This window comes from Kogia breviceps, chromosome 1 (assembly GCF_026419965.1).
Source record: "Kogia breviceps isolate mKogBre1 chromosome 1, mKogBre1 haplotype 1, whole genome shotgun sequence".
Lineage (NCBI taxonomy): Eukaryota > Metazoa > Chordata > Mammalia > Artiodactyla > Physeteridae > Kogia > Kogia breviceps.
Genome location: NC_081310.1, coordinates 177,227,941 through 177,245,883, shown reverse-complemented (window position 1 = coordinate 177,245,883; position 17,943 = coordinate 177,227,941). Strand labels below are relative to the sequence as shown.

General features: G+C 41.6%; 1 protein-coding gene across 2 annotated transcripts in view; it reads left to right on the top strand.

Annotated features, from left to right (window-relative positions):
* The first annotated feature begins 2,493 nt into the window (after nt 1-2,493).
* Nucleotides 2,494-17,943, top strand: part of KHDRBS1 (KH RNA binding domain containing, signal transduction associated 1) — a 35,816-nt gene continuing 20,366 nt past the window's right edge. The window contains exons 1-4 of one of the 2 annotated variants that reach the window (XM_059078270.2): nt 2,494-3,076; nt 15,152-15,276; nt 15,895-16,011; nt 17,237-17,383. In XM_059078270.2, coding sequence (XP_058934253.1) covers nt 2,695-3,076; nt 15,152-15,276; nt 15,895-16,011; nt 17,237-17,383 — 771 coding nt within the window. In that variant the 5' untranslated portion in view covers nt 2,494-2,694. The remainder of the gene's footprint in view (nt 3,077-15,151; nt 15,277-15,894; nt 16,012-17,236; nt 17,384-17,943) is intronic. The other variant, XR_009337973.2, reaches the window with a different exon arrangement.

Genomic DNA, 17,943 nt, shown 5'->3' with positions numbered 1-17,943 from the left:
AAGTCTAGCTATAGTCAGTGAAAACGAGACAGATTAGAGAACAGGCCTTTCAGATTCACAGCTAACATGAAACACCCCAAAATCTTCATTAGGCACTAAATGGAATAATAATAATTATTATTCTGCTTATAAGTCCAGGAGGTTTACACTGGTATTTGTTAATGTTCACAACAATTCGGCAAGGTAGATGTCATCATCTCCACTTTATATAGGAGGGAACGAAGGCTCAGTCAGGTTGTAGTTCTCCTAATGGCACACAGTGAGGACAAGGCGTCGCTGTCTTATGAATTTGTCTGCCTCATTCCAAAATCAGTTTTTTCACAAGGCCATGCTGTTAATACCTTCAGGTAAACCTGAGGCAGCATATTGTGGTCAACACAAAATGAAATCCAGACCTCTAGGCTTTCAGGACAGGAATTACTCTTCCCTGACCCCAGGGAAGGCCCCCCTCCCCCAAACAGAAGGCTGTTGCTTCACCTACTTGGTAACTACACTGCAGCCTCACAACCCATCACCTCAGAGATTACCTTTTGTGTGTCTCACTAGGAAGAAGAGTTCAAACTTTGCCTCAACCCCACCTTTAGACAAAGTACGTAAAGGTTTGGCAGCATCCTGGGAAGAATGTTGAGTCTAGTCTAGAAACCCACAGATACCACTACCCAGTGCCTTTTCAGACACTTCTTTATCAAAGTTTTATTAGCCTCAGCTCAAGGTACCTCCATCTAGGCATCTCATTACAGAGCAAGGACACTTCAGGCATTTGTAACACCACCACCCAAGCAGGAGTTTCAAGGACAGCAGCAGAAATGTGTTGCAAGGGAGCTATAAATACTCCTCATCCCCCTTCCCCTCCTCCAGGTATTTGCTCTCTCAACTCACCTATTTCTTCACAGTCCGCAACTGGAGTACTCCCATTTCTTAAACTATCTGTGACATTCTCATCTCTGCTCAGTTATTCACACTTCCCTTTGCCTGGAACTCATTCTCTCCTGGCCGAAATCTATCTTCCACTTTGAACTCCAATCCCACCTAATTTATCTTTGGGCACCTGTCACTTTACATTCATTACAATTATGAAAAACCATTCTTTTTTCCCCCTCCTACTTGACTATAAACTACCTATGTGACCTCAAAGTAAAGTACTGCCCTAGACACTGGAGACAAATATGTATAACATATATGTGATAATTTACGGAGAGATCTGTGTTTTGTTCTCATTTCTGCTGGTGATTTGTCTCCCTACCCCCAAGACGGTAGCCAGGCCCTAATGTTCCCTAGCTGAAGGCTTCTAAGTTTCAGATCTAAATATCAGCAGTTTCCAGGCACCCAGAAGACAATTTCCAGAAATGCTTTTGAAAAGTGTGGGCTTATTAGGCGAACTGATCCAGGAGAAGGGATGGGAGCGAGTGCTTTCAATGAGGGAAGCAAAAATCTGTGGAGGGGAGGAAAGGGTTAGAGAAGCTACCAGGTGTTTGAGAGTTTATGGGAAAGTAACGACCTAGCTTTCATTTGCATATAGCACCCCAGGATGAGGAGAACGCTGTGGGAGACTGTCCACTATAATACCTTGGCCTTGAGAGCAGTGGTAAGGGTCTGTCTCTTTGAGCAAGTATGGAATGATTTATTCATCGTGAAGGGCAGGAGGATTAACACTCACATCGTAGAAGGCGCCACCCTAATGATTACGCAGCTGGCCTCTACCCCATGTTTTTGTGGAAGAAACACGTCTGCAGAAAGTAGTACTATATGTAGAGAGCTTAAATGCTTCGCCTTTTAAGACGACTTCTCTGATCAACAACGGCTAACGTTTAAGAACCTACTATATTGGAAACCATGGGATATGTACTTCTTGGATTCCCTGCTTTGGTCTGGGGCCCTTTTCCTGGCTAGATATCAGGTCTCCGATCTGAACCCTCCCTCTTAGTTTAACTCCTCCAATAGCCTTCAGTCTTTCAATTGACCCGTCCTTCCTCAATGTCCCTCTCTAAGCTTCCCTTCTCCACCCCTCAACTCTGAGTCAGACTCTCCCTTAGTCGTCCCTTCTTCACGCTAACCTCTCCTTCCTCTCTTTCTGCCCAGACAGCCCCAATTCTCTCTCCTTCCCCTCCCGCGTCCCCCAGGCGGCTGTCCTTTCATTTCCATACTTCAGTGACCCCTCTCCCCCTCCCCCACCCCATTGAGTCCCCAGCTCAGCCGTTGGAGGAGGCGTGGCCCCGCGAGCATCAGGTCTCCCGCCCCACAAGCCGCGGGCCCGCGCGCAGACAAAGACATTCCACAGCCCCCGCCCCCTCCGCGCTCTCGGCCAGAAGTGGGAGGAGACACGTGTCCCTCTAGCGCCGAGTCACGAGGAAAAGAAACTAACGGAGCCCGCGGGCACCCGCGCAGGCGCACAAGGCTCCGGCCCGGCGAGCTCGGAGGAAAAAGGCTAGCGGGGAGGCGACTTCTTCGGGCTCCGCGAAGGTGCGCAGGCGCCGTGGCCCGACCGGGGACTTTGTTCTCCGCGGAGAAACCCAAGGGCGGTGCCGGCACTGGCTGCGCACGCGCGCCGCTTCATTTCCGGTGCTCTCTTTCGCTGGGTCGCTCGGGTCGGCTTCGGTCGCCGTCGCTCCAGGTCTCCCACCTTCGCCAACCGTCGCTCGGGCCTCTGCCGCCGCCGCGTCGCTTCCTCGATCCCTCGATCGCACATCGTCCCCAATGCAGCGCCGGGACGACCCCGCCGCGCGCATGAGCCGGTCCTCGGGCCGCAGCGGCTCCATGGACCCCTCAGGTGCCCACCCCTCGGTGCGTCAGGCGCCGTCTCGGCAGCCGCCGCTGCCTCACCGGTCCCGGGGAGGCGGAGGGGGATCCCGGGGGGGCGCCCGGGCCTCGCCCGCCACGCAGCCGCCGCCGCTGCTGCCGCCCTCGGCCACAGGCCCCGACGCGACTGTGGGCGGTCCAGCGCCGACCCCGCTGCTGCCCCCCTCAGCCACTGCCTCGGTCAAGATGGAGCCGGAGAATAAGTATCTGCCCGAACTCATGGCCGAGAAGGACTCGCTCGACCCGTCCTTCACTCACGCCATGCAGTTGCTGACGGCAGGTAAGGGAGCCTCCGGGGTCCCTGTGGTTCGCCCGGCCACCCGGGGGCATGGGTGGTAGCGGCTTTGTTCCTCTCCCTTACCGCCCCCTGGGGACCTAGGCAGTCATGGACTCCCCTTTTCTCGTCCTCGTCTTCGGGACCCTAGATTCTACAATTCCCATCCCGGCCCAGGGTGCGAGGGAGAATTTCTAGGCTGCAGTGGAGGCCCGAAGGGGACTTGGCGATCTCTTAGCAAAAAGATTTTGATGGATAGTGCCGCGCTCCCCGCCCCCTTGTCGACCCTTCCCCCTCCCACCTCTTGCAGCTGCCCCGCGCTCCGAGTGCTCAGATTCTTCCAGAAATGAACCTTCATCTCCCGCTTCCCCGAAAGGGGAAGCTTTTTTGATCGCGGGTGGCGGTCGGCGCCTCCACTGAGGGTGTAGGAGGTGAAGGCAGCCTGAGCCGGGAGGGAGGGAGGGAGGGCCGAGGTGAGATGGGGTGAGGCTGGGGTGCCCTGTCCAGCGCGCCGCGGCCGCCGGGGCCGGGTCGGACTTCGCGGTAACTGGAGCTTGAGTTGCTCGGAGGCAGGAGCAACCTGTGGGAATCGGAGCTTGAGGTTTTCCGAATCAGATTGCCGACTTCGCCGATAAAATGGTCATTGCTGCAGAGCCAGGCAGTTGGATCCCTTTATTTTACAACGCGTGTTCGTCATTGGAGAAGGGAAAAACAAACCTAGAGACAGTGAAAGGGGGTAATACAGGGAGATTAAGGATGGTTTGCATCACATTCCCAATAAGATGGGAAAAAATTCAAAGAAGTTGCATGGTCTCCACCCCCCCTTTTTTTCTTCAGTCCTGAAATAGATTAGGAATAGTAGTCTTTGTTCTCTGTGTGTAGACTAGCGCTCCTTTTTTGCTCAAAACTGGCCATCATCTAGTCGCTTTGATTTCTCCCTAAAGCCGTCTGTTTTGCTCTGTCTTCTAGTTAAAACGTTTTAATAAGTGTATCTTATGATACCTCAATTTTATTAAGCAAATAAAAATTCACAACATTCCAACACTGAATGAGTAGTTGGACTCTTTGGCAAGGTTGATATAATGGACACGTCCGTTATGAAAATGTCATTTCCCTCCCTTTGTTCTCTGTCTCCCACCGTTGGTTAGAGGTCTTTACTTTTTTTTGGTTTAACGTCTTTATTGGGGTATAATTGCATTACAATGGTGTGTTAGTTTCTGCTTTACAACAAAGTGAATTAGTTATACATATACATATGTTTCCATATCTCTTTCCTCTTGCGTCTCCCTCCCTCCCACCCCCCCCATCCCACCCCTCTAGGTGGTCACAAACCACCTAGCTGATCTCCCTGTGCCATGCGGCTGCTTCCCACTAGCTATCCACCCTACGTTTGGTCTTTACTTTTAAACACAGTAAACAAAGCCTGAGGCGGTCAAGAATAAGAACATTTAGATAAACTGCTTACATTTTCAACTCTGTGCTTTGCTGTTCTATAACACAGTCAGATTGTTTGAAACATTACTGTTCATTGTGTTCTTCTGGCAAGCTCTTTGAGGGCAAGGAATGCTTTTTAATATTTTTCATATTGTCTTGCATATAGCAAACACCAGGTGTTTGAAAGCAAGTACATGCAGAATCAGGAACGTCAGACTAAATGGTAAAGGTTGACTGGGTTTTATTTTTATTTCCTCTTGTCTTTAATCAGTCCATATTAAATGATAATAAAATAACAAACTTTAGAACTTTAAGGTGTTGGCTTGGGTTTGAAATTCTAACTCACTCTTGACTAGTCCCCTACTCTCGGGAAACTTTCTGAACCTCAGTAACCTCATCTGTAAAGTGGGATGGTGAGTTGTGAGGATTAAATGTTGTGTAAAAAGCACCAGCACAGTTCCTTTGACCTGTAATCATTAGATAATATAACATGTCACCAGTTTTCTCCTAGTTGTAAATTCGTGGTACTGAGTAAGGTATGAAAATGCAAGCTTTTTTTGCCTTTCTGAGCACATCAGGTGTCCAGTATGGTGCTCATCTTTTTAGTAAAAGATGGTTTCTTAGGATAGCCATCAAAAACTGTTGATCCTTAAAAGTTACTTCCGATTTTCACCCTTCTTTCATTTTTTAAACTTGAGCTCTTCCCCCCCCACTCTTCACACCTTTTATTTTATTATTATTTTTAACATCTTTATTGGAGTATAATTGCTTTACATTGTTGTGTTAGTTGCTGCTGTATAACAGAGTGAATCAGCTGTACATATACCTATATCCCCATGTCCCCTCCCTCTTGCATCTCCCTCCCACCCTCCCTATCCCACCCCTCTAGGTGGTCACAAAGCACAAAGCTGATCTCCCTGTGCTGTGCAGCTGCTTCCCACTAGCTATCTGTTTTACATTTGGTAGTGTGTATATGTCAATGCCACCCTCTAACGTTGTCCCAGCTTACCCTTCCCCCTCCCTGTGTCCTTAAGTCCACTGTCTACGTCTGCGTCTTTATTCCTGTCCTGCCCTGCCCCTAGGTTCTTCAGGACCAATTTTTTTTTTTTTTAGATTCCATGTATATGTGTTAGCATACAGTATTTGTTTTTCTGACTTACTTCACTCTGTATGACAGATTCTAGGTCCATCCACCTCACTACATACAACTCAGTTTCATTTCTTTTTATGGCTGAGTAATATTCCATTGTATATATGTGCCACATCTTATAAACTTGGACTTTTTTGATGTCTTTTTCCTTTAACCAAATTGAATTTTAATTGGAGAAACGGGATTGAGGTAATGCTGGCTCATTGAGAAAACTAACTTGGGATATGTGAATATTTCTTAGCATGGATAAGTCTTGATATATGTTGGACCTGGCTTTGAAGATATTTTTTTTAATTGAAATACAGTTGATTTATTTTAAGATGTTTTTGAATGATCTGGAAAAGTGGTTGTAGTTAAGTCAACCAATTGTGAGAAAGTGAGATTGAGAAGACGGAATAGTAGTATTTAAGCTCTGATAAGGATACAGGTAAGAAAAATACAGCTAACACTATACTGGATGCTGGACACTGGCCTGAGCACTTTACATCAAATGTTTAGTCTTCATAGCAATACTATGAGGAAGTTACTGTTATTATTTTTACTTCTACACATGAGGAAACCAAGGCAAACAGATTAAATCATTTGCCTAAGGTAACAAAATTAGTAAGCAGCATATGGAGTGTTTGAAGTCAGTCTGAGTCTGGATCCTCACACCTAACCATCTTTGCCACCCCCCCCATCCCCCACTATAGTACCTGCAACAAACTGTACTCAGAAAAATAAAAATAAATTTTGTGCTAAAGTATTAAAATCTGTTTCATCAGATTTTCTGAACACATCAAAGTCCTAGCCAACAGGGCAGTGAAGATCACAAGGCAAGACAAAGAAGGAGGAGGAAACCCAGAGAGCAGAGCCTAGCACTTAGGACTGTGACTCCTCTAGGCAACTCTGCCTGTTTCCCAAGAGGTGCTACAAGACCCAGACCACTCTTCTTTACCAGCCACATAGCCCTCCCTGTACGTTTTCCCAGCTTTAGCTTATTTTGCAGCATCTGATGCACCATATGTTGTAGTTAATGTGTTTGCTTGTTGGCTGCCCCTTCTTTATGACTAGAATGTCAGCTCTACCAGGGCAGGGATCTTTTGTCTGCTTTGTTCATGGCTGTATCTTCTGTTCCTTTAAGAGTGCTGCACAGAGTGGCCTCTTACTAAATATTTGATAAATGAATATTCATCCTCATTGCATGATAGAAAATAACGCAATTCTGAGGTATTTCAATTTTGAATATAGATTTCTATATTAGCCAAATTGATCTTCAACCACGATGACAATTAAATGCGTTTGCAGACATACAAAGACTCTCAGGGTACCCATGCTTGTTTTCTGAAACAAAAATAATTTATCATATTATTTGTGTTAAATATTTACATAATAAACATAAGATGTTTTTATGTATATTGGTGTTCTTTTTCTACTTTTTATAACTAGGAAAATACAAGTTATTGTAAATGACTCAGGAATAAGTTAACATTTTCAGTAGATTAACCAGCCCCAGGTGATCTTGAAAAGATACACAGAAATTCGTCTTCCAAAAGCATTCAGCGCAGGGACTTCCCCTGGCAGTCCAGTGGTTAAGACTCCACGTTTCCACTGCAGGGGGCATGGGTTCGATCCCTGGTGAAGGCTAAGATCCCGTACACGGTGGAGCAGCCAAAAAAAAAACCCTCAGTGCAGAATATTTCCAGACAAAAATGTACTGAAATTTCAAAATAGTACATTTCTTTATTTGATTTACAGTATACTATGGAAATACACCTAGATGTCCCCATTTCATTCTACAGAGCTAGCAAGACCTATTAAAACCAGACAGTGGAATTGCAAAGGAACTATAGACCAAGTATGGCTCTTCATATCCACGGGTTCTCCATATATGTGGATTCAACCAACAATGAATCAGAAATACTCAGGGGTGGGAGGGATTCCAAAATTTCCTAAAAGCAAAACTTGAATTGGCTTTGCGCTGATTTACGTTGTATTTACCACTATTTACATAGCATTTACTTTGTATTAGACATTATAAGTAATCTAGAGATGATTTAAAGTATACAAGAGGATGTGCGTGGGTTATATGCAAGTTCTATGTCATTTTATATAAGGGACTTGAACATCCTCGGATTTTGGTATGGGAGTTTGGTCCTGGGACACCGAGGGGTGACTGTATAGGTATACGTATAAATATTAGGAAAGAAAGAGGCAGAATTTATCATTTTTGCAACAACTTCATGGTTGTTTACCTAGGAAAATGGTGAGTGATGTGGCTGATTACAAGGTAAAGATGTGTAAATCAGTAGCTTTCTGATATAGTAGCAATAGCCAATTAGAAAAGAATTGACAAAATGATCTCATTTTTTAGAATAGCAAAAACTTTGGGATAGGCAATAAAAATAAATTCAAAATGTATGTGAATATTCATAACAAACAATAACAGTATTTAACCTTTGTAGAGCATATAACATGTGCCATGACCTGTGGTACTCATTAATTCCATCTTCATGGCCATTCTATGAGGCAGGAAGAATTTTTTCTCAATATTACAGATGAGGAATATTGTGATCACATATTGTCGACTTAAAATTTTATTGAAAGTGGTAAACGAACATGTGAATAAAAAGAAATATGCCACGTCCTGGTGGGAGGAGGAACTAGTCTTATAAATATGACAACTTTTTTTTTTTTTTGCGGTACGCGGGCCTTTCACTGTTGTGGCCTCTCCCATTGTGGAGCACAGGCTCCGGACGCGCAGGCTCAGCGGCCATGGTTTACGGGCCTAGCCGCTCCGCGGCATGTGGGATCTTCCCAGACCGGGGCACGAACCCGCGTCCCCTGCATTGGCAGGCAGACTCTCAACCACTGCGCCACCAGGGAAGCCCAAAAGATGACAACTTTTAAATTAACATGTTGGTTTTTTGCATTTTTCAAACTAATTCCAAACTGAATTTATTTTTTTCAACTTGACGTGTTGAATAGAAAGTAGCTAAAAGAGAGAAACAACAAGGGGTTGTACTGTATAGCACTGGGAACTATATTCAGTATCCTGTGATAAGCCATAATGGAAAAGAATATGAAAAAGAATATATAAGTGTATAACTGAGTCACTTTGCTATACAGCAGAAATTAAACACAACTTTGTAAATGTACTATACTTCAATAATTTTTTTTAAGTAGCTAAAAGAGTAAATGAAGATAAATGAGTAAAAAAACTTTTGGAGACAGGAAAATAATGAAAACCTGCTACATTGACAGAAATGAAGTCAAACAAGACTTAGTGCTTGAGGGGATGTGGATTAGAAGGAACAGTGCTGGTAGAAGTGTGAATTGGTACAACCACTTTGGATAACAGTTTGGCATTTCCTTTGAAAGCTGAATATTCAAATTCTTTAAATTGATCAAGGTTATTCCTAGGAATATACCCAAAGAAACTTTTGCCCGTGAATGTCTCACTCATAAAATAGTGCACCTTGTTTCACTATTGATTAAATACTGTGAGATTTTCAAAATGAAATACTTAATACAGCAGTGAAAATGAAAACTATAGCTGAATAATGCCACAACATGGAGAAATCTTGGAAATCTAATGTTAGGTGAAAAAGTCAATCCCATAAGGCTGCATACATATGGTATAATACTGTTTTGTTTTTTAAATTTATTTATTTTATTTATTTTGGGCTGTGTTGGGTCTTTGTGGCTGCACGTGGGCTTTCTCTAGTTGCGGCGAGCAGGGGCCCCTCTTAATTGCAGTGCGCAGGCTTCTCATTGTGGTGGCTTCTCTTGTTGCAGAGCATGGGCTCTAGGCACACAGACTTCAGTAGTTGCAGCACGCAGGCTTAGTAGTTGTGGCTTGCGGTCTTCAGTAGTTGTGGCACGTGGGCTCTACAGTGCAGGCTCAGTAGTTGTGGCACACCGGTTAGTTGCTCCGTGGCATGTGGGATCTTCCTGGACCAGGGCTTGAACCCATGTCCCCTGCATTGACAGGCGAATTCTTAACCACTGTGCCACCAGGGAAGCCCTACAATACTGTTTTTATGGAATATAATACTACCAAAATTAAGTAAAATATTGTTAGCATGCATGGGTCTGTGATAAAGCAGTTTTTAACAAAACTAAACATGTTTACCATACGACTCAGCAGTTGTACTCTTGGGCATTTATCCCAGAAAAATTAAAACTTACGTTCATATGAAACCTGTACATGAATGTTCATAGCAGCTTTATTCATAATAGCCAAAAAACTGGAAATAACCCATATGTCTCCAATTGATGAATAGTTTAGCTGTGGTACATCTATACCATGGAATACTACTCAACAAGAAAAAGAAATGAACTGTTGATAAATGCAACAACTTGAATGGATCTCAAGAGGGTTTTTTTTTTTTTTTTTTTTGGTCAGGCCGCACAGCTTGCAGGATCTTAGTTCCCTGATCAGGGATTGAACCCTGGCCCTGGCAGTGAAAGTGCCAGGTCCTAACCACTGGACCGCCAGGGAATTCCCTCAAGAGAATTATGCTGAATGAAAAACCCAATCTCAAAAGGTTACACACTGTACAATTCCATTAGTTTAACATTCTTGAAAAGATAAAATAATAGAGATGGAGAACATTAGTGGTTGCCAATGTTGGGGAGAGAGGAAAGGAGGTGACTGTAGCTATAAAACGGTAGCATGAGGGATCTTTGTGGTGGAACTGTTCTGTACTGAGACTGTGGTGTGGTCACATGATTAAATTGCATAGAACTAAGCAAACATACACACACACATAAGTACATGCAAAACTGGTGAGATCTGAGTAAAGTCAGTAAGATTGTATTAATGTGAATTTTCTGGTTATGATATTATAGACATGCAAAATGTTATGGAGAATAGTGGGTGAAGGATATACAAGATCTCATATTTCTGACAACTGCATATAAATCTACAATTGTCTCAAAATAAAATGGTTTGTTGTTTTGTTTTTAAGAGAAAAAAGCCTTAAACTCTTAAGTTGTACCCTAAGAAAGAGATTTGGGAGACTGTGGTCAATATGCCATAATAGAGTTTGATGCTATCCTGGAATGTGGGAAATCAGCCCCTTAGAGGGCTCTTAACTCAGGCTTTGAGGGAGTTTTTTGAGCCAGTACCCACCCTTAGTCAACATTGTATGTGAAATACTGTGTTGGTATCTTTTTCTGGGGAGCTAGTCTGTAGGGGCTCACGACCCCAAACCAGATTAAGAACCTATAGCTCGGTGCTCTTGCTTTAAATAATAAATAATTTGAAAAATGAAAAGAATGGAATGGTTTTTATACAAAATTAATGAACTTACTGGATTTGTGATTCCAAAAGGATTTACCAACAGAAAAGATACAGGGCAAAGAACTATAAATTTGGGAATGATGAAGTTATATGAGTCGTTAAGGGAAGTTAGGGGGTGTTAATGGTACATTTCTTTAATTTGGTAAATGTTTATAGATGCCTGTTGTCTATTAGACACTGTACTATAAATGGCAGATAGTTTAGTAAAGGCAAGGGTCCAGAAATTGTTCATAGCTGGGGAAGGTGTGCTGTCGTTAGATGTATTAACCAAATACATTGATAGTCTGGAGGAGGGCATGACACCTGACCTTTTGGAGCAGATATCCTATGAATCTTGCCCTCCTAGAAGCACTATCTCTGGATGCCATAGTCAGAAAATCTTGCTTGTCTTGCTCCGTATCACATGTTCAGTTAATGGAATGTACATGATAGCCTTTTTTAGTTAAGCCAGTCCAGTTGATAAAATCTGCATATAATTTTTTTCAAACTTCTCTTGTATTAACAGTTTTGTGTTCCTTAAATCTTTCTTCCATTAAAAAAAATTCTCCTTTTTAAAAGTAAGAAGGAAGACTACATGAGGTTTAATGACTTGCCCAAGGTCACACAGCAAGCATGTAGCAGAGCTGGGAGTCAAACCGAGTTTTTTTGGCTTCAAAACTCAGGTTCTTTCCTCTCAGTCATACATTTAAGAAACAGTTCTCATCCTTTGGAGCTAACAGCCTGGTTGTGATAACACCTACCAAAAAAAGGAAAGATCAAGTTATAGTAAAAGAGTAGAAGAAAAGCCATGAGATTTGTTCAGTTTGCTCTGACTGAGGTAAGGAATAACCTGGGTTTAAATACCTGCTCTGTCACTAATTTTGTGATCTTGGACAAGATTTCTTCACTAGTTAAGTGGGGATAATCCTGGTTATAAAGATGAAGGGAAACAATACATACAAAATTCCTGACATATAAAAGGCATCATAAGATATGATTATTGTCAGCATCTGACTTTGAAGCAAATGGGTCACCTCTCTGTGTTGTTTACACCTTAGCTTTTCTTTCTTTGACTCTTGGGATATTTATGGTCTCCAGAGGCCCAAGCAAAGATCTTTTAAAGGAGTCAATTTCAGAAAGATTGTCTAGAAAGTACTTTTGCCTGAGGGTGAGGCATTTTAGGAAGCTTCTCTTTGATTTTTTTTTTCTTGCCATTACAGCCTGCTCCTTAGCCCTCCATAAGAAGTGAGGCCAAGAAGAGAAATTGAAAAAGAAAAAAGGAGAAAAAAAAAAGAATTGAAAAAGAAAAGAAAGATCAGGCAGCTGAACGTCTGAGGCACATGCAGAGCCCTCGTGTTGTCTTTAGCTGCATAACAGTGTCTGGGGGTATAAGCAGTACGTCCCAAAACTTTACAAAATAAGCTCTTTTTTGCTTAAATAAAGTGCCCCCCACAACTCCTCACTGAAAGGCAATAATAAAAGCATGAGGTTTGAAGTTAGAGAAAGCCTGGGTTTTAATCCTTAGTCTCTTACTACTTTAACAGTTTTGTGACTTAGAGATTTAACTTCTCTGATTTTTGTTTCCTCGGTTATAAAATGGGGATAGTACCAGCTACTTCACTGAGTTATTTTTTAGGATAAATGAGGTAATATTTGTATAGAGTTTGATACATTGTAGGCATTTAGTAAATATTTGGTCCTTCCCCTTCCAAACATGGAAGACTACCCTTCTTGAAGGCTCAAGTTGCTTATTCTTTTGCTTTCTAAGCTAACCCCCTGATTGTTTTATCTTTTCAGTTCTCTTTTACTTAAATCATTGTTCTCTGAATTCTCTAAAAATGCTTTAGCATTATTTTTTTAATTGTGAGGTAAGTGGACAAGGGGATCCTAATTAAGATCTGCCTAGTTCAAAATATAGCAGAAGGATCCATGTTATAGAAAGGTCTTAAATTCACGGGGCACATTACATTGATATTAAACAAACCTTTCTACTGGGTTCAATTTTTGTATCCTTGCTTCCTATGGGAGTACAGATTCACAGACTTTGAGTCTTATTTTCTTGTTCTAACCAATTAAAGTTTCTGGAAAGTGGTATAAAGTACAGCTGAAGGGCCTAACTAGATGGCAGCAATTAGGACACACGGAGAGACATAGATAAGATGAAGTATGTAATTTGTTTCACATATTTAGAAGCTCCTCAGTGATGTTTTCAGATTAGAAATGTGGCATCTTTGCTCCTGTGGACTTTAGAAGATTGAGTACCCAGTTTCCCAGCCCAGAAACTCAAGAAGTGTGTTCAGAGGTGGTAGGCTCAAAACTAGAGACTACAAAAAGTTAATATTAGCAGTAAGTGGGAAGGGGTGGGGTCAGGATACACTACCAGTGAAACAGCAAACAAATAGGGTGTTGAATGAAGGAAGCATTTAGTCTGTTGATTGTAAGGTCAAATTTGTTTTCTATTCCAAGCAATGAAAAATAAAGAGTGCAAAGAACACTGTCATTTACTGTTCTTACAAGAGTGTAACATCTGAAATTAGGCTTTTTAATAAACAGAAGCCTTCAGTTTGAAATTCTGAACTCTGTGTAGTCTGTCAGTCTCAGTAACTTTCCTTCATCCGTGTACTTTACAGCTGGACTTAGTCTAAACAGTTATTTTTTTTTAATTGTTAAAGGTTTAGATTTGCAGTATGTGTTTGAAGTCATATGTCTTTGCACAGAACTGGTGGTTTTCAAAGTGTGATCCCTAGAGCAGCAATATCAGCATCACCTGCTAACTTGTTACAAATGCAAATTCCTAACACAATCCTAGACTGGGATTGGAGCCCAGCAATCTAGTTTAACAAACCCTCCAGGTGATTCGATGAAGTTTGAGAACCCTTGCCTTAAAATTATAGAAGAAACACTGTGGAAATGTTATATAAGGAGAACATTCTGTGTTAGTTAGAATGTTCCACTAATTTTAGAGAGTATAATTTTTTTGGTTGTTGTTCTCAGTGGACCATAGTATATAACCTTTTAGTTGCTGCTGTTCATTGCCTCCATACTCGGCCCCCATCTCTGTTAGTACTCCTGTTGTAGCATTTAACTATACTTCATTGCTGACTTCATAGACTGGGAACTCTAGTATGTAAACATAGTGGAGATTGGGACCATGTTTGACTTGTTCTGTTGTTTCTCATATACTTCACAGGACAAGGTGCCTGGCTCTTAGTAAGTCTTCCATAGTGGTTAGTGATCATACCTGTATCTGTCCCTTCATGTGCCTCTCCATAGGAAGCACTCAAACACTTGCAGTCACTGAATGAATGGATGGATGGGTGAATGAAGTTCCCTAATGATAGGAAATCTTTTTGGTTGCTAAGGTTCTAGCTGATGAAACTGTCTTAACCTGTGAATTGAAATTATCTTGGTGCATTTTCACCTTTAGCACACTGAGTGAATTTGGGCTAGATAGTGTTGAGTATATATTAAAACACTTCCCGGGAAATGGGCTTTTGGGACTTCCCTGGTGGTCCCATGGTTAAGACTCCACACTTCCACTGCAGGGGGCTCGGATTTGATTGCTGGTCGGGGAACTAAGATCCCACCTGCCAAAAGGAAAAAAAAGAGAAAGAAAGAAATGGGCTTTAATTAGCATGTTTACGTATGTTATTTTATTCTGTCTTTATAGCAACCTCATGAGGTAGATATTGCCTCCATTTTACAATGAGGAGACCAAAATTCAGAGCAATTAAAAAACTTTTCAGAGTTCACACAACTGGTGAGTGGCAGAGTAAAAACCAGGTCTTTCAGACTCTTAAGGACTACTACTATCCAAAGCACTACTGTTACAGAATTTTAATGGGACTCTCGGTTGTGTATTTAAATTATTGACTTTGTCTCTTCATTAAGATATGACTTTGTACCTTTTTCTTGATGCAGATTTTAATTTTTTAGTTCGTTTATCCCCTTTTCCCCAATTCACTGCTAAATCCATTTTGTGTTAAGAACATTTGAATGTCTCTGTAGAGGTTTCCGCTAGAAGTGGAAGAGCAAACTGCTCTTATTAGAAGCAGGCTTTGAGTTTCCTAGTCAGCTTCATCTAGCTTTGGTGCTTTCACCCAGTCTCCATTTGAAATTAGCACTTTCTCATTACACAGTTCTCTGTGTTATTGCTTTAAGCTAAGCAGACTCAGAATTTTGCCTTTATTTAAAAGAAAAAACTAAATTAAATTCTGTTTGTCCTATTCAGAAATTGAGAAGATTCAGAAAGGGGATTCAAAAAAGGACGATGAGGAGAATTACTTGGATTTATTTTCTCACAAGAACATGAAGTTGAAGGAGAGGGTTCTGATACCTGTCAAGCAGTATCCCAAGGTAAGGGAAAGAGAGTGCCTCACTTTGAGTTGGCTTTGTAGTATGAGAGTATGTAGTATGTCTTGTAGCGTGGGCTGTAGCAGAAGACTTACAGAGATTGTGATGTGTCAGATACTTAAGCTGGTGAAGGTTCTGTGTCATATATGTATCTGGCAGTTGAAACATACAAGTCCGTCACTAATAGCATAGCTATATCCAGGACGGAAATATAATCATCCTTTTATTATCCAAAAAAAAAAAAATTCTTAAAGTTTTTTTTTTGGAAAGCAACTAATTATATTTAGTTTATCAAACCAGTACTACCAAAGGGTACCATATGTCTGTTCTGTTCTGAAGTAACTGGTTTTAAAATGTTTATGTAAAAGTACGAAGGGTTGCAGTGTGATATTATGTAAAGAGTGCCAAATTACATCAGGAAATTCAAGTCTGAGAACTGTCACTTTCCAGTTGTATAACCGTAGGCTAATCACTTTATCCGTACAGCCTCAGTATATCCTTCAGTAAAATGGGAGTGGTAATACTCTACCTATTTTACAGGATTATTGAAGATAAATAATACGTGTGGAAATATTTTATAGGAACATATGTGTTTAGAAATCTGTCTTTATTTTCTGTCAGTTCAATTTTGTGGGGAAGATCCTTGGACCACAAGGGAATACAATCAAAAGACTGCAAGAAGAGACTGGTGCAAAGATTTCTGTGTTGGGAAAGGGCTCAATGAGAGACAAGGCCAAGGTAAGCTCACATTAATGAGGCAAGAAGACACCCTAATGCCTTCCAGTAGCCAAGAGTCCAGTATAGATTCCTTATGGAAGCTAGCACTTGCATATGTACAGAATGTGATTCCCTTAAATTTGCATTGGATGTAAGAGATTATAGACCAGTTAATTCACTTCTTTGGCAACGCTGGAAGAACCTAGGTGTGCCCTGGTAATTGCTTTCTTTCTGACTTTGACTGCATAGTAATGGAAATAGCGGTAGCAACTTTGGCATTAGTAAGATTATCTATGAAAACTTGGAAGGGGAGCTGGATGTACTGAAACTTACTGAGACTAGAGACACTAAAATGTGAACAGCACGTTCCCTTTTCAGTAATATGGAAAAGTGAGAGCACTAGTGTTGTGAGTGCAGGTGAGTCTGAGGATTAGTTGGCTGGTTTGTTTTATAGCCAGCTGGAATGTGAGGCCCTCTAAAAGAAGATACTACAAAAGGAACCATGAGTAATCCTGACAACAGAACCTAATGCTTTTTTTTTTTCCATGCCATAGTCCCATACTCTTTATGCTCTTTGTAAGTGTGGAGAAACTTACCACCGAAACAGAATAGTCTTAGCCTTCTAGGGTCAGCTTTTTAGATGAGACATACCTGCTACAGCCTAAAAGCTTACTCTTTCAGGCCTCCTTTTATGCAGCCGAATTGACAAACATGTTTTCTCAGACCTTCTTTTGGCCACTCACATTTCTCACTAGATGAATACAGTTAGGGCTGAAGTATGTTATTCTAGCTAATGAGATTTACATGAGATTTTCTTCTCTCTGTCCTGACTTTATTCCGTCCCTAGAACTTCCCAGACCATATAAGCAGATAAGAAGAGCTGGTGATTAAGAGCTCTACCTGGGATTTAAAAGCAAATGCTTGGCAATAAATGAATGAATGAATGAATGCTTGGCAAACAGCTGTTATCTGAATGGAAACTGGAAATAAGTTTGTCTCTTGTATACCTTCTAATAAGAGCTCCAGTGAATACACCAGTGATTCAAAACAGAAGAGCAGCAGACTAATTGCAGGTTTAGCAGACTGTGTAAATTACTATTCTCCAGAGTTTGTTTTGCTTTTTTCTTACAATTTTCTATTTTTTTAGGTGTTGGGGTCATTTCTCGGTGTCTCTTTGGCCTAGAGGTAAAGGTGTCATTTTCTCCCTAGTCCAAGTGATGCGATGTTTTTGTGCATCTTTCCATAGGAGGAAGAGCTGCGCAAAGGTGGAGACCCCAAATATGCCCACTTGAATATGGACCTGCATGTCTTCATTGAAGTCTTTGGACCCCCGTGTGAGGCTTATGCTCTTATGGCCCATGCTATGGAGGAAGTCAAGAAGTTTCTAGTACCAGTAAGGAAATCTATATCTTGTATCTTTGAGCAAGAGAAAACTGGGATCTTGTGCTTATTGCTAAGGCAGGGTTTCTTATCCAGGGTCTTTGCATAACCTGAAATTATATACCAAATTCTGCATTTATCTTCATTTTTCTAAGGTGGTCCATTATTTGTATCTGGTTTTCAAACCACTGTGCCCCAAGACCACTCTTCTACTCCATGTCTAATGTGGTTTTAGTTGTATACCAGTATCTTTTGTCAGTATTTTGGATCCACAGTGTGTCTGGCATTTTAACCTCTGGTTAACAGATTTAACAAGGTCTTCACTAAATTGTGTATTTTGGTGCTAGAGTGGAACTGGAAGGTTATGATAGGAAAATGACTAAGGTGGTCATAATCCCCTGCACTTAGTGGGGTTTTATTCTAGACTAGAGAGTCTAGATGATAACAGCAAGAATCCTCTAGCCTCCAGTGTTAATGGATTGAATTCCGACCTGAGTGCATTCAGGGCTTTCTCTCCTGGAGGAGTTTACTCAAGTAGAGTTGATGTGAAAGAGGCATGATGGTTATAGGCTT